Source organism: Ostrinia nubilalis, chromosome 7 (assembly GCF_963855985.1).
Source record: "Ostrinia nubilalis chromosome 7, ilOstNubi1.1, whole genome shotgun sequence".
NCBI lineage: Eukaryota > Metazoa > Arthropoda > Insecta > Lepidoptera > Crambidae > Ostrinia > Ostrinia nubilalis.
Window position 1 is genome coordinate 11594067 of NC_087094.1, and position 18554 is coordinate 11612620.

An 18554-nucleotide genomic window follows, 5' to 3' on the forward strand; every position below is an offset into this window, starting at 1 on the left:
TTGCCTAAGGCATATCCAAGAACAAGGAGGCAGTTGCTGAGCACCGCCAAGTAGAAATCCGCTGCGGACATAAAGAACTTGGTCACTGCTGCTTGGCTGGTTATTTCTTCCAGCGAGTGACCCAGTGCTAGAAGATATTTCGGTCTGCAGAATTTCATTTTCACTTGCTATGCATTTACGAGGCAGGTGCATGATTGTCGTGGAGGTTTATTGTTGGTTAGTTTAATCTTTCATCATCATGTTCCTGTAGATCGTCTTCTGTGCGTATTATTTTTTATCCATGTGTAGACATATTGAGAGGTTTTATTTAGGCATATTGAATTGTCGGATATTCATAAAACATGTATTTATATTGATACAGCAAAAATAAAATAAATGGGCCTGTGAATTACCTACAGGCCCGCGTGATGATTTTGACAAATTGTCAGAATGATAACTCCTGTGGCACTTCTATGACAGAAAATCTTTAAAATAGGTTTTAGTAAAGAAAATCCAAACCCTATTTAAAGCGACGAAAAGAATATATGTGAATTTTATTTTTAGATTCGTGAAGTCATAATTAGGATATTCTGCAACCACAAAAGAGAGCAGAGAAGGAATTTCGATCAGGCGAAGAAAAGGGTAAATTCCTGTGGGACAGAACCGTCCCAGACGGGACTAGGACCCGGTGCTAACCATAAAGCGGGGCGCGTCTGTGGGACAGGACGGCCAAAATAATATTAGAATACCCCAGTTAAACACGCTGCTACTAAAGGTAGGATTTTTTAAGATCCTCCTGTAATCCTTTATTCCATCCTCTTAAGGTATTAAAGAATCAGGTCTCTCAGAAATATGAATAGGAATTTATACAAAGGGTAGGTATATGGATTCGTCCCCGTATTTTTTTTTACCTAAAAGTTAGTAAATGACGATAAAACATGGTATTACAGATGCTAAGCGATTAGTTCATGATTTTATGAAATAATTGGAATGGGGGCTGTTGATAGAAAAAAAGTTAAAGGGAAACGATAAGAATAAAATACTGCAAGCACCGTTGATTCGCTCAGAGATATAATTGCACAGTTGAATTGCAAATATGGGTTGAACCCTCGAGCCTGTCTCATTCATAGCCCATGAATTATGGAACAAAGTTTTAAATCTTAACCGGCATTTACAAGGTTTTGTATTTTTTTTATTTCAGAATAATGCTGAAAGTATTGCACAAGACACTTCTTCATAATGACTTCTTTCTATTGCAATTTAATTCTTTACATTGGCTTAAATTGGTAAAGCGTAATTAAGTGGCTAATAAGGTGAGTAGTTCCGAAATGTATTTTGAAGATATCTTACAGTAGAGCTAAGATTCGGGGGTTTAAAAAAAAAGTGTCTTCTATTGGTCGTTTCGGAAATAAACTAACAACAAAAACGAGCTCTCCAATAGAAATTGTAACGAATTTACGGAACCTTGTATCGCAAATATCATTAGCGGGATTGGTAATCATGGGCGATGGTCTGATTTACATGCAACCGGCTGCAAACTGCGCAATTCGTAATTGGTATAAGTGATGCGGTTAATTAATGCCGAAAGGCATTAAGTCCGCCTTATGTACACCGTTCTATGTGCATATAAGTTTTAAATAAATAAAAAAAAAATAATTAAACCAGTGAGCAGTAGACATCATTTAACAAATGGTTGAAATGCTTGTGCGTGTATTTTAGCTGTTAGCATGTTATTAATTATTATCTACTGCAGGACGATTTTATGACGAAGTGTTACGTTGTATTGTATTTTAAAAACACCGCTTGAATAAAATTTCTTTACATTATAACTACTTACTTAGGTACATAATTATCGTTAAACATTTGGGAACCTTTTTATTTTCATTTCAAAATTAAAACTGCTTAGGTTAAATAGAGCTTTTCTTTGTGTGACACAGGTTGTTCACGTAAATGCGGATGTGACATTATGTCCATCGCATCTAGCGCGCTAATAGTCTTATTTCCTACCATAATCCAAGCGCATGCATGTGAGAAACTTGTACTCAGTGTGGAGCTGAAAGGTTGACTTGATGATTCATATTAATATGATATTCGAATTAATTGAACGAGCTTGCGTAGATCATTGCGAATTTTTACATCCTTTTCTTCATATCTGCCGGAAACAGAGAGAATGTGCATTCTTTGTCCATAAACACGCTTACACTGTCCAATGTCCATCTGTGAATATTTGAGCATGGCGGTTGAGAGCGAAACGACAAATTAAGGTGTCTGGTTGCATATGCAAGGGCCTATAAACAAAAAGCAAATGAGTCTCAAAGACGTGAGTTTTCGGTCTGCTCTCTAGGGGCGGATCAGTCCGAGTACTCGTGCTTTTTTACGTAAAATCTGTCGAGAAAATGGTTTTCTTGTAGATGTGCGTGTTATTTTGGTGTCTGCTAAAGGTAATGTGTGTCCTTATTTCCTTTAAACGTTTGCAAGTATGCTTTCAGGTGTGAGGAAGCGGCAACTCACTCAAGAGACACTTTGAGAATGTAAAGTGCATCGTCATATCACGTCTTTGTTAGATGCCGTGGTTATTGAAGGCTGCTCGCAGAAAATACACAGCATAGTGCACGAGGTATTAAAGTTCAAAGTTACTTTAACATTACCTTGCTATCTGAGACATGTCACGGTGAGACGGTCTAGATTAAAACTTAAATTACTTTGATTAGAAATTAACAGTAGGGATTTGTTACAGAAACTTGAAATCTTCATCACAATTAATTTAAGAATTTTTTTCTCACTTCTTGAATTTAATGAATGGAATAGATATAAATTGATTAGTTAATTTTGCTGGGTACAAGATTTGCCTAGTTAAGGCCATAGTATCTATAAACCTGAGTATTTATATGTGAATATGATGACACCAATCAAAACAAAACAAGCCACCAATGACCTGCTTATGAGCCACCAAACGGCACGTCGTGTCCATGTCACGGTTGCGACCACAAGGGCGCCCGCTTGACGCGCTGCCAACTATCGACCAGTGACCACGGACGGCAATGTCAACCACCACTTAAAGACAGTATGTCATGAACAAGATGCTTACATGGCGATTTTAAATATAACACTAATACACGTATCTGTTCGTGGCTGTTTATAAGCAAACAGAAGCATTTATATGGACCTATAAAAGTCAAAGAGCTCTAAAAACACGATCCAGTGAGATCCTAAAATCCTTACGATACAAGAAAATCGGCCGAGTGTTCAATTTATGACCCATATCTCGTAACATTTGTCAGCGGCTCGTCATCGATGTCGGCTAAACACTGAGAGGACACTCATAAATTTCAATACAGTTGGAATGTATAGGGCCGGAACGCTTGAAAGGGTCTTTCTATATGGGCAGGGTGCGATAAGCACGTGTAGGGGCTGCGATATTTCGTGTTAACACCCTTCCTCTGAAGATAGCGCCCACGGCACTTACCGAATTCGTATGCAGCGCACCAGAGTAACGCTCCCATACAAAAATCGCCGCTTTACAAATTCCGCTACCTACCCATATGAGTTACGTGCTGACACTCAGCGAAGACGCAATAAAATCAAACAGAATCCACCAAAACGCTTCGCTACATTATGATGAATCTTTCGATGTGACATTTTATCGAAAACAATAAAATATAATTCTATTTTTCACCACCCGGAATGAACATAATTGAATTCGTTCCGTTAGGTCAATAAATTTATTCACAACAAACAAGAAGTTCAAATACTCGTTAAGAAGTAAAAAAAAAAACTCCTATTTTTTGAAAAATATTTTTACACTTATTTTTATCCCTATTCTTTGAACTTCGAGTACGTTTATCTGACTGTTATAGAATTCACAATTCACAAAATGTAACGATGTTTAAAGACACATGTTCATGTTTAAAATAAGATTGGATCAAACCGAGAACGTATTTGAAGCTCCCAAAGATTTAAGGTAATTGGGTCATCAATAAAGTGATCCACGGATTCATAAGGATCCCATTTCGTTTATACGTTTCACTTCACTAAATCCTCTTATGAATAACGGCACCAAAAAATTCTGATCGAGTAGGACGATTATTCGCTAGGTAGGTATCGTGCAACTTTTGACAGGGGACATGTGTATGTACAGATAATGTTATTTCCCAATCTATCATGTGTATTGTGGCGCGGAGGCAGGAAGTTCCACGTCTGGGCCAGGGCAATGAGCGATGGATGAGATAAGCAACTTTTTTGGCGCCAAAATCCTTGACTTTTTTTTTTACATGTGAAATTGATTTACCTACCTACTATAGAATGAACTTGACATCCTGTATCTCAATGATAGTCGTTCAAGAACAACCTATCGAAAATTCAATTCAACTTCCAAACTCTTGAGTCAACTATAATCTTTTATTAATATTTTCTTGTCCGTTGATTTACAGGACAGAATACTACGAGTACATTAGAGAAAAAGGCTTTAAAACATTCCCTACCAACGTTTTGTTTTCAAGTCATGTACGGGACTATCCTACCTCTCGTTCAACCGTCTTCAAGTCGTGTACGCATAATTTTTGTAATTAGATGATTTTTGTTTAAAAGGGCAACTGCCACAAAAGAATTGCTTGGTCTCCCACGTCCCAAAGGAAACCTATTTTGGCGTAATTCTGTTAAATCCCTTGTTGGGTTTGTTTTGCGGCAGATATTATTTAATCAAAAATATTTCTTTAGCTTTTATTTCTTTGTGACTTTCCCGAACCAGCATCGTTACTTGATGTAATAAGCCAGGTGTTTCGTTGTTGTATATTTCTTCTAAGAAATTCTAAGTTTTGTACCTAATCCAAAGGAAGTTTATCTTTAATATTACTTTCAAATTGTTTTGTACGCAGTCGCACACCTTATGAAAAAAACTGACTTAAGGTTAACGCTATGTACGAGTAAGTAGGACTTTACGTTGATACGTGCGCCTTACTTAACATTTAAAAAGTTTGAAGTGTAATATTACATCAACTTGTAACAGTCAAACAGCTTATTAAGCTGTTATTATGCCACAATACACATAACTTAAAAGATATAGAAATGAAAGTTACACAATACCACAAAGCACAAACAGTAAGCGGGTACTGTAAACAAGAAATTTGCTGATCATTAATTCGACACTACAACAGTTTGTTTTCTGATCAAAGTTGGCACGAAATTACATATTTTATGAAATGTAAAGTTTCGATGGATAATACCTAATGGTATAGTTATTAGGTAACCGAGGTATTAATATTGCATTAATATTAGACAAAATAAAAGGGTAACCAATTATGAATCAATATTAAATTTTATCTCGTTCCTCACAAAGATACAAGAATTTTGTGATTACATCCTTTGATATTGATTTTTGAAGGAAATTAATAGTTAGTAGAACTGGTAGAACCCATAAGTTATGTGTTATAACCCATGTGTAAAGTCGTAACTAAGTTTTCCTTTAAATTATATGGGTCATTCCATAAAAATCTGTATATTTTCGACGTCATTTTGTCCGTAACTTTTTTAAGATGCTTTTGAATACTTTATTAGTGTAAATTATTGTTTATTAATTAATTATGTTATGTCTAAAAGGGCCAGTCACTTTATGCTTTATTTTAGGAGAAATTATAATTTTAAATTTTTTCATACTACATTACTCCTATATGACTTCTAATAAAGTATAAAACTTTTAACCTTAACATTTATAGAATAAGTTAGTACACAAAATGTAGTTGTTTTGTTATTATCACTATATAAAAAACATCATTCCCTAACTAGTAATTTAGTCCCAAGTGCCGTTTAAAGCTAGGGCCTGACGCTCTAGGGACTGACGATTTGGAGTAAAACTTAACACAAATGCAGATTAACTTTATATTATAAGGTGCTTAATACGATGTGCCGAAAATAGCCAAAAAACCACACGTAAATACTATTAAATTATATACAATTTCCTATTATAATCAATAAAGCTACTCAACTAGGGACTGACGAAGTGACTGGAATAACACATGTTTCGGTAACAACTGGCACGTTTGCACTAATTCAAAAAACGGCTACCGCAAAGCCAGTATGGTCTGAGGATAACTTCGTATCGTACTTTAAACTCAACTAAATATCATTCACTCTAATTACATATTAAAGCGCAAAATTATAAAATCAGTGCGTGGCGAGGGAATGACGCTAAAAACTGTAGACTCTTTTTCAACTAAAGAAAATCAAATTATTGTTTATTGAAACCGCAAAATATTAATAGAATTTGGTGTAATATACATTTAAATAGATTATTCGTTAATTAAAACAAAGGATAAAGTTGATGTTTTTATAAATGTGGGTCCCAAAACACAAACTTTTGGAGTACGGACATGCCTAGGGAATGACGTTTTGGGTCATTCAAAAGGAATTTAAGATGTTTTAAAAATAGTTTCAAAAAATATAAATGGGTGATGAATAAAGCACATTGCGAGCTGTTATTTAACAATTTTGGAATAAAATATTAACAAATATTTCATGTGAAATGTGGCGCGGACTAAGAGTTGACATATTTTTGTGGAATGACCCATATAGAGCCAACTGTAATACATACTAATTTCTTTTCTTTTATAATCGGCAGTCGGCCGGCACACCAGTGACTTATTATTTTATTACCGATACCGCACTTACAATAGAGTTATGGTTTTATGTAGTCCCAGACTGGTACTATTGAGATCACCGCTTTGTCTTCAGAAGGCTGAGGGATGTGGTTCATAATGAATAATTGGAATTCTAAGAAACGGGATAAAAGGGAATAGCCGCAATGGACTTAAAGGACTCTAGGGACGGCACGTGAAGTATTTGCGGGTAACTATTGATATTGTAAGGCTCAAACGATAGCGCTGCTTCATCTTTTATCGGCTTTTTACCTGATTTAAGTATCTATGTACTGGAATCTCGAACCTGAGTAAAGGTATTTTTTACTGATATTCAGTAAAAGGAATCCACTCCTTACCCTTACATAAGTCACATAAGCACCTATATCCTACCTACCTGTACCTATCTAAGTATTTATTTTTTAATAAAACTAAGTGTTAACCTAAGTTATATTTTATTTAATTATGTTATGAAAACCAAATTATAGTCTGGGAGAGTGTTTAGATTTGATTTAAAGTAATATAATAGTTACCACGGACAACCGGGCTGATTTGGTTTAGGTAAACACGAATTTATGTGATTACGAGTACAAAATACCTAGTTGTTCCAGAGACGTATTTTAAAGGTTGGAATACCTTTCACACACATCTCTACCAAATAACGAAATTACGATTCGTGCAAATTCTATGCAAATCGGAATTCCAAAACTTTAAAATACGCCTCCTGCTTCATCCCATCGACACGTTTGCGGCCAGAGAATTAAACTATGCCGTGTGTTCTCTTAATAGTTTCGAAAATAGCAATTAAAAGTTCCCGTGTTTCAGTTAACACAGCCCGTAGTGGGGATAGGCACCTGGAAATACTTGGCGAATAGTCCGCATTCCCCGTAACCACTTTGTATCAAGTTGATGTTAAGTGTTTTGCATTCCTTGTAGACAGTGCCGGATTAAGCCAGCGCGGGGCCTGTAGCAAATTTCTATCAAGGGGCCCTTGGTTTGCTTTAGGTTCTCAAGTTTAGGGTATTAAATGAAACAAAACTGTTACAAATGAACTTTTCTTGATTTAATGTGGGAAAATTTAGAGATAACACTTTCAATATCAACTTCTTTAAGCAAATCATGCTCTATATTCAACAAAGTAAGATGATTAAGACGTTCTTGTCCCATCGTGTTCCTTAATTCATTTTTAATACGTTTTAATGTTGAAAAAGAACGTTCGCCACTGCAGTTAGTGATCATGAGAGACGTCATGTAAATGCGCAAGGCAATTTCTAAGTTTGGAAAACACGATTCTAAAGAATTATTTATTAAAAGTTTTTTAAAATGATTAGTTTTTCAAACGTTGTTTGTAAAATGATCTTTTGTCATACGTTTTTTGTTAAATAATAGTAAACCTCATTTTTTAATTATCCGCTTTTTTACTTGAGACTCTAAAACACCTTGCTCTTAATCTACCGTCACTAGCTTTCAATAATCTCGAAACATGATCGATATGATAATCGATTAAAAAGGTTAGCTATATTCACTCATAAAATGAATCTATATTTTATAATAAATCAACCAACTATAGTAGATTGGATCGTGACTGAATTAATAAAATTTAAATACTTCGCCTGTTTTCTCGAAATATTGATAATCGATATTATATTAAAATCGATTAAAAAAGTATAATCTCGGCTACCTACGTAAACTCATAAAATAAATGTACGAGGGGCGGCTGAAAAGTTCGCGGCCTAAGGTACTTAGCGATGAGTAATTAGCTTGTTACTCATGTCACTAGTTGCGACACTCAGTAGTATTATAAAAAGCAATCACTAATTAAGTTTGCACTGATAGTTCAATTTCTATCGAACAAATGACATCACCATGTCCGCCGAATCTGGAGATTTGCGGAATTTCGACACCGCGCGCCGCGGACATAATTCCTCGTAAAGAAGGAAAATAGACCAAAAGACATTTTTGAAGAGATGTCATTGGTTCTTCAGGATTCTGGACCTTCATATACCATGGTTAAAAAATGGGCCCGACTATTTCAACACGGACGAGAGACCTGTGAAAACGACCCCCGCCCTGTCACGATACTGAGTGAAGGAAACGTTCAAAAGTCGAAAAAATCGTTCCGGCTGACCAAAAAATTAAATCGTAGCAGATAGCTGAAGAATATTTGTTTATGTTCGCGAGGCTATTGTACAGAAATGACGTGGGAAACTGACACGCGGATTGCTCTTTCCGCAAGACAACGCGCCCGTTCACGCCGCACGTGTTGCGAGGCCAAGCCCTGAAAGACACCGGGTTCTCAGAGATTGACCACCCACCATATAGCCAAGACCTATTACCTAGCGATATTTTCCTGTTTTTAGATTTGAAAAAGGACTTACGGGGCCGGAGATATGCAGATGACAACGAAATTAAAGCTGCGGTTGGTCGTCATTTTGAAAAAAAATTTTTGGGTGGGTAAAAGGCATTGTATGCGAGATTTAAGAAATGTATTTCTTTTGAGGGAGATTATATTACCAAATAAAAAATAGAGACCATTTATTTTATTTCATTAAGTACCTTACCTTAGGCCGCGGATTTATCAGCCGGCCCTCGTATACCTATATCAAAAAAATAAAAATCTGGCCGCTTGAAGGGTAGAAATGTGGTATCTATAGATGCTAGTCTAAATAACTATATCGATTATAATTAAACATTATAGGCCAGTAGAATTACATTTTAAATCGGAAATAATTCCTACAAAAGATTTTATCGCTTTAATGGCTTCATTGGTTGCCCATTAAGACTCTCCTAGGTTTTCGACTTCGACGGAGTTGTGCTTAAGTGGTGGGGGGCCTCCGAAAGGGGCGCTTTTTATGTTTTCCGGTTATATCGCGTAAAGAACTTACCCTATCAAAAAGTGGTCTTCCTGACGGTTGAAGGGCATTTAATCCTGCATTAAATAAGACCAAATTCATACGTTTTGGACAAACCGTTCTCGTGCAAATGTTCGGCAAAGTAGGAAAAATCGTAACTCGTAAGCCTTGATAGGGTGACACTGGTTGAGGCGCTCCTTTTCAAGACTTGGAAGCCTGCGGGTAGCGAGCCATTGGACGTGGAGAGGGTTATACACATATTTTCTACTTTGCCGAACATTTGCACGAGAACAGTTTGTTCAAAACATATACAGGGTGACTGGAACTGAACCCGCCATAGCTAATACGCGTATAGAGGAGGTCATTTGCTAATTATTGAACCCTACTTTCTATGACTAAAGTTTTATAGTTTCGGAGATATGTCAATTTTTATACTTTTTTCAGATTTTTCCGAAATTTGACCTAAAAACTGCTTAAATTTTTTTTCTCGCATCTTTTTAACCGATTTTTGTATTTGATACTAATATCGAATAAACCTGTAGTCAAATAAAATAAATTTCAGATCTAGATAATGATTCAATAACTAGTTACGAGCCGTCAAAGTTCAACAAAAGTACAAACCACGATAAAAAATTCAAGTGCAAATTCGATTTAAAAAATAACTTATGGTGATAATGGATTGCCAATGATCTTAAAAATATCTCTACCTTCTCTTCTTTCCAATGATATATCACACGTAGTAATTAGATATTATAATTGATTAAAAATTCAAAGTTTATGGAAGAAAATGGAGTAATAATACGAAAATTATCCATACAAAGTTTCTTCAAACATCTCATATTTTCTGCTATACTCCTTTTCATAACTATTTTTGTGTGTTTTTTGAAAAATGAATTTAAAAACAATAATCAAATTATGATGAAAAGAGTTTTAAAAAATTCGAAGTAAACTTTGCATGGATAATTTTTGTATTATTACTCCATTTTCTTCCATAAACTTTGATTTTTTGACAAATTTCAATATCTAATTACAACGTGTGATATATCATTGGAAAGAAGAGAAGCTAGAGATATTTTTAAGATCATTGGCAATCCATTATCACCATTAATTTTTGTTTCAATCGAATTCGAAGTAGAATTTTTTATAGTGGTTTGTACTTTTGTTAGACTTTGGCGGCTCGTAACTAGCTATTCAATCATTATTTGGATCAAAATTTTATTTTATTTGAATAAAGACATATTCGATATTAATATCAAATAAAAAGAACTGCTGAAATCACGCGAGAAAAAAAATTGAAGCAGATTTTAGGTCAAATTTCGGAAAAATCTGAAAAAAGTATAAAAATTGACATATCTCCTAAACTATAAAACTTTAGCTATAGAAAGTAAGGTTCAATAATAAGCAAATGACCTCCTCTATACGCGTATTAGCTATGGCGGGTTCAGTTCTAGTCACCCTGTATATTTGGTCTTATTTAATGCAGGATTAAATGCCCTTCAACCGTCAGGAAGACCACTTTTCGATAGGGTAAGTCCTTTACGCGGTATAACCGGAAAACCGAAAAAGCGCCCCTTTCGGGGGCCCCCACCACTTAAGCACAACTCCGTCGAAGTCGAAAACCTAGGAGAGTTTTTATGGGCAACTAATGAAGCCATTAAAGCACTAAAATCTTTAGTAGGAATTGTTTCAGATTTAATTCATTTGTGTGTTTAATTCTACTGGCCTATTAGAGAACATTCACGTTAAAAAGTTCGTAAAATACCTACCTACATATTTTTATGATTTAACGTGATGAAATCGAGTTTTAGATTTTCAAGTGAAAGTAAAACAGCCTAATGCAAGATATTTTACGCTCCTATCTAAATTAATCTTTTTTTATTTCGGTCAGACAGGCTTTGGAGCGCGGGGCCCCCAAATTCGCGGGGCCCGTAGCATTTGCTACTCTTGCTACGTGGCTAATCCGGCACTGCTTGTAGAGGTAACCTACTTGGTTCGGCGAACAGCTGTGTCAAGATTTTGTTTTTGCCTAAAGAGGCATAATATTTTTTATAAACTCTTAAAACTCATTCATTTTTGAAAATAGGCTTTTAAAAAGCACTTTTACACGTCCCAGTATTAACCCAACCACTGCTTCGGGACAATAAATGGGCAATTTTGCAGATTTAATTTAAATATCTTTGGGTTTTATTTAAAACAAATGATTTATTGGTTGCATAATGAATAATAATAATCGATTGAAAATTTTTAGCTGAACAATCAAAGGCAGCATCAAAAGATCCACCATAACTGAAATTCTATTGTATTTTATCAACTACGTATTTACCTACTTATTTCACTATTATGTGAAACAAAATTATTACATTATAGGAAGTATTTTAATATTTCTCTGATGTTCGAAGTCAGGTACAAAGCTTTTGTTAAAGATTTTCAACACTTTCCAAGGATTTCGTAGTGAAAAATAAGATGGAATATCACTTGGGATTTGCCGTTATAAGATCGCGGATGGATGGAGAGACGCGTGTTTGAATATAAAAGGAAGGGGTGATTTTATTGAAATAAATCTCGGGGAAATATTATACAAACTTGACATTTTGACGGTTCATGAAATTTCACATAAGCTTGGTAGTTTAATATAAATACTGATCACTGAAATTGGGACAGCTGGGAACAATCGAAAATGTATGCGCAGTAATTTCTAAGGAGATAATAATTCAATTACATCTGTTTTTCAAAGAATAGATGTATGTACACAATAATGAAACAGTTGAAAGACTTGGCCTTGTGTGGTTCTTTGGCCCAGTGGTTAAGGACTTTCTTCTCAATAAGTAGAATATTCTTGTTTCAATTTCCCGACCACAAAATACGTATACGTGTAAGTCCCTCACAACTATGAACTACAATCCAGTTGGTTTAAGTTTTTTTTAACTACGTTCATTATTTCCGGAATCTGCTATTTTCCAGCTATAGTACGAGTTCATCATAAGTTGCTATACGTGTTTCTCCATGCACTCGCTTGCAATAATAAATTCATCTCATCACCAGTACTTCGCAACTCATACCGAAGCCTGTGTTGCATTACAAATGTGCTCCTGGTGAGGTTTAATTTATGATGATTAAATAGGTAAGTACATTCCATCAGCTCGCACTCAGGGATTCGATAACTCTTTTATAATGCGAACAGCGAGGGACTGGAATTCCTTGCCTGCTGCTGTATTTCCCGAACACTATAATCCGGGCCTTTTCAAGGCGATAGTGAATAATCCCTTACAGGGCAGATAATAATATTATGTAAAATCCTAGAAAGCTTCTCATCAGGTGTGATTGCGGTCAAATAAAAATATTTTCTTTCTTTCTTTCTTTCTTTCAAATACCTGCCTTGTTCTGCATCAAAAAAAGCTTGTACATACAGGGTGTTCCAGAATGGGTGAATCAAACTGATAGGGGAGGTAGCTCTACTAGTGTACTATCCCTAAAAATATGAATTTTTTTTTAAATAAAGTGCTCTAAACTCGATATCTAGTCATTATATAATTTCAAAAGTTTGTTTACAGATAAACGAAGCGATCATGTACAATTAATATTAGTAAGAAAAAAGTACAAATAAACTCCAAACACAGCAATTATAGCCAAATACTCAGCCAAAGCCGATTTATTTTTTGACTTTAAAAAAAATATTTTTGTTTTCTTATGCGCTTTATTTTTTTTATATTTTTTAGGGATAGTACATTAGTAGAGCTACCTCCCCTATCAGTTTGATTCACCCAGTCTGGGACACCCTGTATAAGTGTGCTTTGGACTTCTCGTTTTTTAATACACATTGGTTTTGACAAACATTGTGCGTTAGACGCACTATGAGATGTAGGTTGAGCGTGACATTTGACGAGGGTCCTTCGTTAAAGAAAATCCAAGTCGTTTGCATTTATTACAGTGAAGCAATTTGTTCTCTTCTTATTGGCCAATTAAAAACCCCCAGGGCACGATTTGTTTGGTTACTGGTTCATCGGCCAGACAGACTGTTGTTTTAAGAGTTATTATCTATTTTAGCAAACAGTAACGTTACAGAACCCCAATACAGTTAAAAATAATTTTCTTATCTATAGACACAAAAAGTTTTCATGCCTACATCTAATTAATATCTAGGTACTTATATGAAAACGTTTGACCACGAATGTGTAAGGCATAATAATATATTTTTATGTAAACGCGTTGTACCTATTGGCTGTACTGAAACACTTACTTAGACATATTTTATTGAGTGTAAGTAAATTATATTCATTGTTAAATGACAGTGGTAGGTAGGTATTTACTATACATGCAACCGCACACACAATAAAGGTCTGAAATTTGACATGAACGTCGAAAGCTATTGTTGAGAGTATTGCGTAATAGAAAGTACCGAATAACTAGCAAAACCTTTATATTGTTTAGTAAGTAAATAGCGTCAGTTTTAGGAAATAAATAGCTTGCACGTATGTATTAATATGCAATTGTTTGAAAGCGTTGTTAATCATGCCTATGTATGATGGTGGATATTGTTTAGGTTCTAGCGGGCCACTTTAAATTGCATCCTAATAATTAATGATTTCAAACGTTCTGTCAATACAGTTAATCACTATCACCTTTAATTAGAAGCAGTTTGTTTTAGTTAAAGAAAGTTAACTTATTAATATTGACATAAAATTACTTACCAAAACATAACCACCAGCAGTTTCTCGATCAGCAACATGTTTCGAGTCGTTTGAACTTTTATTTGGTTAGTTTTGAACCCATTCGCGATGTTTCGCGCGTCTGTGGCGCCGCTAAGCGGAGATGTCTCGCGATCTCCGCTTGGCGCGAAGGCTCGGGGACAAGTGTTCGCGCATGCGCGGTGAACATCACAAGATCTCAACATCCTCAACTTTTCATTCGACGGCTGTAAACGTAATCTTTATCGGTTACTGATCGTATGTGACTAGCATTATAAAATTGAGTGCATTCGTATTATTGATGTGGCATAATTTAGAAATAGATGAAAGTTATGAGATTTATCACCAAGAAAAAACTAACCCATTGACCATAATGTGTTTTAGTAACTTTATGGGAGTAGGAACATATTTCCCTAAACTACAAACCCTAAAATATTTCATTACTTACCGACTCTACTTTCCGACATCTCAAGCACTTTTGCATAAATGGCTCATCAATTTAAACGATTTAGGAGTATAAAAAGATGTATCACCTATAAGCAACAATTTACAATTATTGGAGTGTAATATCCAGTAATTATTGAACCGTACTCGGGGCAGCCTTTTTCTTTTTTCTTTAGCATTGTTGACTCCGCCGTGCTTCCGACTGATTAGAAGGACTGAAACGATCGCGAGCGCGCTCACCTGTGATGCACGGTTCGCTGACATATTTGATTCTCACACCTCAGCGTTTGACCTGCAAAATAAAACTCCTTTTTTTATAACCCTCGTACCTACGTCGAGAAAATGCCAAACCTGACGTACCTACTTGTAGATAAAGAGCAATGCATTTTTAAAGAAGAATAGTGTTTATTTTACTCTTCGAATCTAAAACGAGACTAAAATTCATTATCCAATAAAGTAGGGGGACCCTCTGAAGGGAAAGGAAAACTACATAAATTGTAGTATGATAAAGTTTACTCGGAGCAGTCAAAGCCGGAGTTTTTAGAACAAACTTTTCACAGATTACGCGAACCGTTGGTAAACTCGTATTTGCCCGAATTTTCTCTTTGACTACCGTACCTTTGATTTTGGTTAGTCCTTTATATTTATCTTTGATTAGCTGCGCCATTTTCGTGCTTTTTCTCTTTTTAAAGCAGTTATCGAACGTGCTTGTTGTGTTAATGAGATTTTGAGACTTCTTGTAGGTAGGTAGGTACTGGTGGTAAAAATAGGTTTTTAGTCGGATATAAATTGTCAGGTTTAAATATTCCTTGAAAAACTTGAAACGATGTCTGTGATAATAGGAAAGAAGACTTGCAAAAGCGACGAGGGACTCTATTGTACATCACAACATCTATTAGTGTTTTTAATAAGTAGCAAAGGCAAACGATGTAATACTTGAAAAAGCCGTATGGGTCCATGTGTGTTGTATGTGACTTCATTTGAAAACTACAACATCTAATGTATCATTTTATGAATAATCATATAATCCTAGTTATGCAACCTTGACAGGCTTGCCGAAGACGACGCAAATCAAATATTGCAATCGTAGCACAGATGCAAACGGGGTCGTCTGCAAAACAATGGAACGCAAATGGCCTGATCCCTGCGGCCGCCGATTGCTCCACCGCCGTAATAGGGTCTGGATCCGCTGAGTGATGCCCCGCTATTAAGAAAATCCCTCCATTTAAACATGTTTAGATACATTCGAGTTTAGATACTTGTTTACGCGGAACATTAGAGGTGAGAGTTTTACGGCCTCCTGGGACTCAAACGCCCGTGGACTTTTGTAAAACATAGTCAATTTTATATTTTAGCAACATTACTCGGTATTTACTGCAAAGATTTCACTACATAAGGATAATATGCTATGAGCATTTCAATATTAGAGCCATAAAATATTTGAAAATTCTAATGAATGAAATTAAAAATCAGGAGGGTCAAAGAGATATAGGGGCAATTAATACAAATTTACATTTCACAAAAATTTCGCTTAAGAAAATTCATCAGCGTCTCTTACTTTTCTGGAATGAAAAAGATTGATTGGAATGGAAATTTAATTTCTTACAACTTCAGTAAAAAAAGTTACAAAGTTTTAAGCACTTGTTTACAAAACGAGGTGTGCATTTCTGAAACTACCTAGAAAATATTTTGCTATATTCTAAAGAAATAATTTATTAGATTTAGGTACACAGCTTTTGCAAAAGTTACCTTATGAAATAAGTATATTTTATTCACATTACTTATGGTGGCCATACACGTTAGGGTTTGCATGATGGTTTTGACCGTACATGCTTAACCAACATGCAAACCCTAGCGTGTATGTTATAAAACTGTACAGTTATTGGTGCGTGTACATGCAACCTAACGAATATCAAAAAAGATATTTTTTGCCGCTCGGTTATGTTTGCGCGCATGCATAACCGAGCGTGTGTGCGCCCGCTCATGCTTGCATGCACAGTTTTCTTTCAGTCTTCTATAGTCTTCAGTTCAGTACTACAGTTTTTCATCCATTCGTAAATAATTCTTATAATCTTTTGGTGTAAATCTTAGTTCATTCATCTTTATATGAGAGAACGTGTATGGCCACCATTAGCAATTCTTAAACTCGACTTATCGAAAAGAAGGTATATTTTTCTATAAGTCCCAATCGGGAGTTTTTTACCAATTTATGGGAAGTAATGTCAAAGTGAAGTAGAGGAAATGGATATAAATCATATGGATTACAAGTACCCGTATCTCCCTATGTGATCGAACGTACAGGCGATAGACATCAGACTATATTTTTTTGTTGCAAACCAGCTCCTATTACCATGTCATAAGATGCCACAGTGTATAGCTTGATGTGCTCTCTCAGTCTCTTGAGCAGCGAGACGCGTTAACCTTAATGTGCTTTTGTATGTAGATTCCACCCGGAGCTCCGGCCCTTGCAAATTGTTTCAATGCGTATACCTCATACAGATGCTATGAATACATTTATGAACCCATCAAGATCTCGTCTTAATTTAGTGGTAGTCAATCTTCTAGCTAGAGTACCAAGTCAAAAGAATGGTTAAGGAGCAATTTTTTAGAAGTGCTTAACTTGGTAATATATGGAGTAAATACGGCTATGTTCTGTGTAACATATTTGGAAAAAATATGGTAGGAAAAGATTATACAGTAAGGATAAGTTTTATAGCATGCGACTTATAAATATGTTTAGTGCTTTAGGTTTGCTCTATAATGCAAGGCAAATACAATGTATTGAATAGTATCGATACCATGGCTATTGGTTACCCGTTAAGTTATAAAAAGAGGTAGGTACCTACCTAGTATTTGGCTGTTAAGTTTAGAAATAAATAAAACAAGTCAGTGGGTGAAATACCTTTCGTAACTTATTCCAAAGTGCGGACAGTAAACGTCATTCAGCGGACGACCTCTAAACGAGCAGCTTACGAAAAAGAATCCGAAACATTCAACGTAATGTGCACTTTGAAACGTTATTTTGTACGCTAGTATGCCACTAGATTTCGACATGCAGTTAGGTACGTTACATTCGTGGGAGGCATGTGATCCGTGAAACATTTCGCGCAAAATTACAAGCATATGAAATAGGAATTCGCATGTGGGAAGTGGGAACGTAATACCGCACTGAGATTGCTATGCGCTTTCCATGTAACAGTTTTGTATACTAGCGGTTTATTAACATAAAAATGAGCATTGCATTTCATTTAGGTAACTACGAGTGTATTAGAAAGATGAGATAGTGATGCAATTTGATCGTATTTCCGGTCAGTACCAAAGTAGGTACTATATGTATACGAAACCTGTAAAGATTTAATTTATATATGTCAACGTGAAATTGTGAACTCTGTCAGTTTATAATATAACGCGTTAGGTAAAAAAAAAAAAAAAAAAAAGGTTAGATTGTAATTTAACTACGTCAGATTATGATCTGACGGAATTCACAATTTTACGGTGACATATACTTACGAAAATTATAGAAATATATATTTTATAGCAGTTGCATCACACGATAGATCCAAAAATACGAAATAGATAGGACCTATAAACTAATATGATTTTTTGAATTCATGCCTGAAACTAAATAGCTACTTTTAGGAACCAGTGATGCTCTGAGAAGTGTAAAAGAAAGTCGAAACCTGGGACCTGAGTCGTGGAGCACGATCCTCAAACGACACCCTACCCGGCTGGAATCGACCACATAATGTGCCCTTCGAGAGGGCGGTGTGATCCGCGCCAATACTATTGAATTCCGAAACTGAAACGCGTCTTGTTTTTTGGTTTTCAATGAGTACTTAGACGAATGGAATTAGAAAAAAACATTTTCAATATTAATGCTTAAGTGTCAAAATCCTGGTTAAAATTTAATAAATATTTTTGTATTGATTTGATTTGATTTGACTTTTTAATGCTCTTCATCAAGA

The 18554-nt window shown here is 35.4% G+C and overlaps 2 protein-coding genes across 2 annotated transcripts in view; both read right to left on the bottom strand.

Annotated features, from left to right (window-relative positions):
- LOC135073330 (gamma-aminobutyric acid receptor alpha-like) overlaps positions 1-14350 on the bottom strand; it is a 45490-nt gene extending 31140 nt beyond the window's left edge. Inside the window, exon 1 of the mRNA XM_063967470.1 lies at positions 14149-14350. Within this exon, the coding sequence (XP_063823540.1) occupies positions 14149-14186 (38 nt within the window). The 5' untranslated portion in view covers positions 14187-14350. The remainder of the gene's footprint in view (positions 1-14148) is intronic.
- A 435-nt stretch (positions 14351-14785) lies between these two features.
- LOC135073326 (sorting nexin-25) overlaps positions 14786-18554 on the bottom strand; it is a 60982-nt gene continuing 57213 nt past the window's right edge. The window contains exon 17 of the mRNA XM_063967465.1: positions 14786-14881. Coding sequence (XP_063823535.1) covers positions 14870-14881 — 12 coding nt within the window. The 3' untranslated portion in view covers positions 14786-14869. The remainder of the gene's footprint in view (positions 14882-18554) is intronic.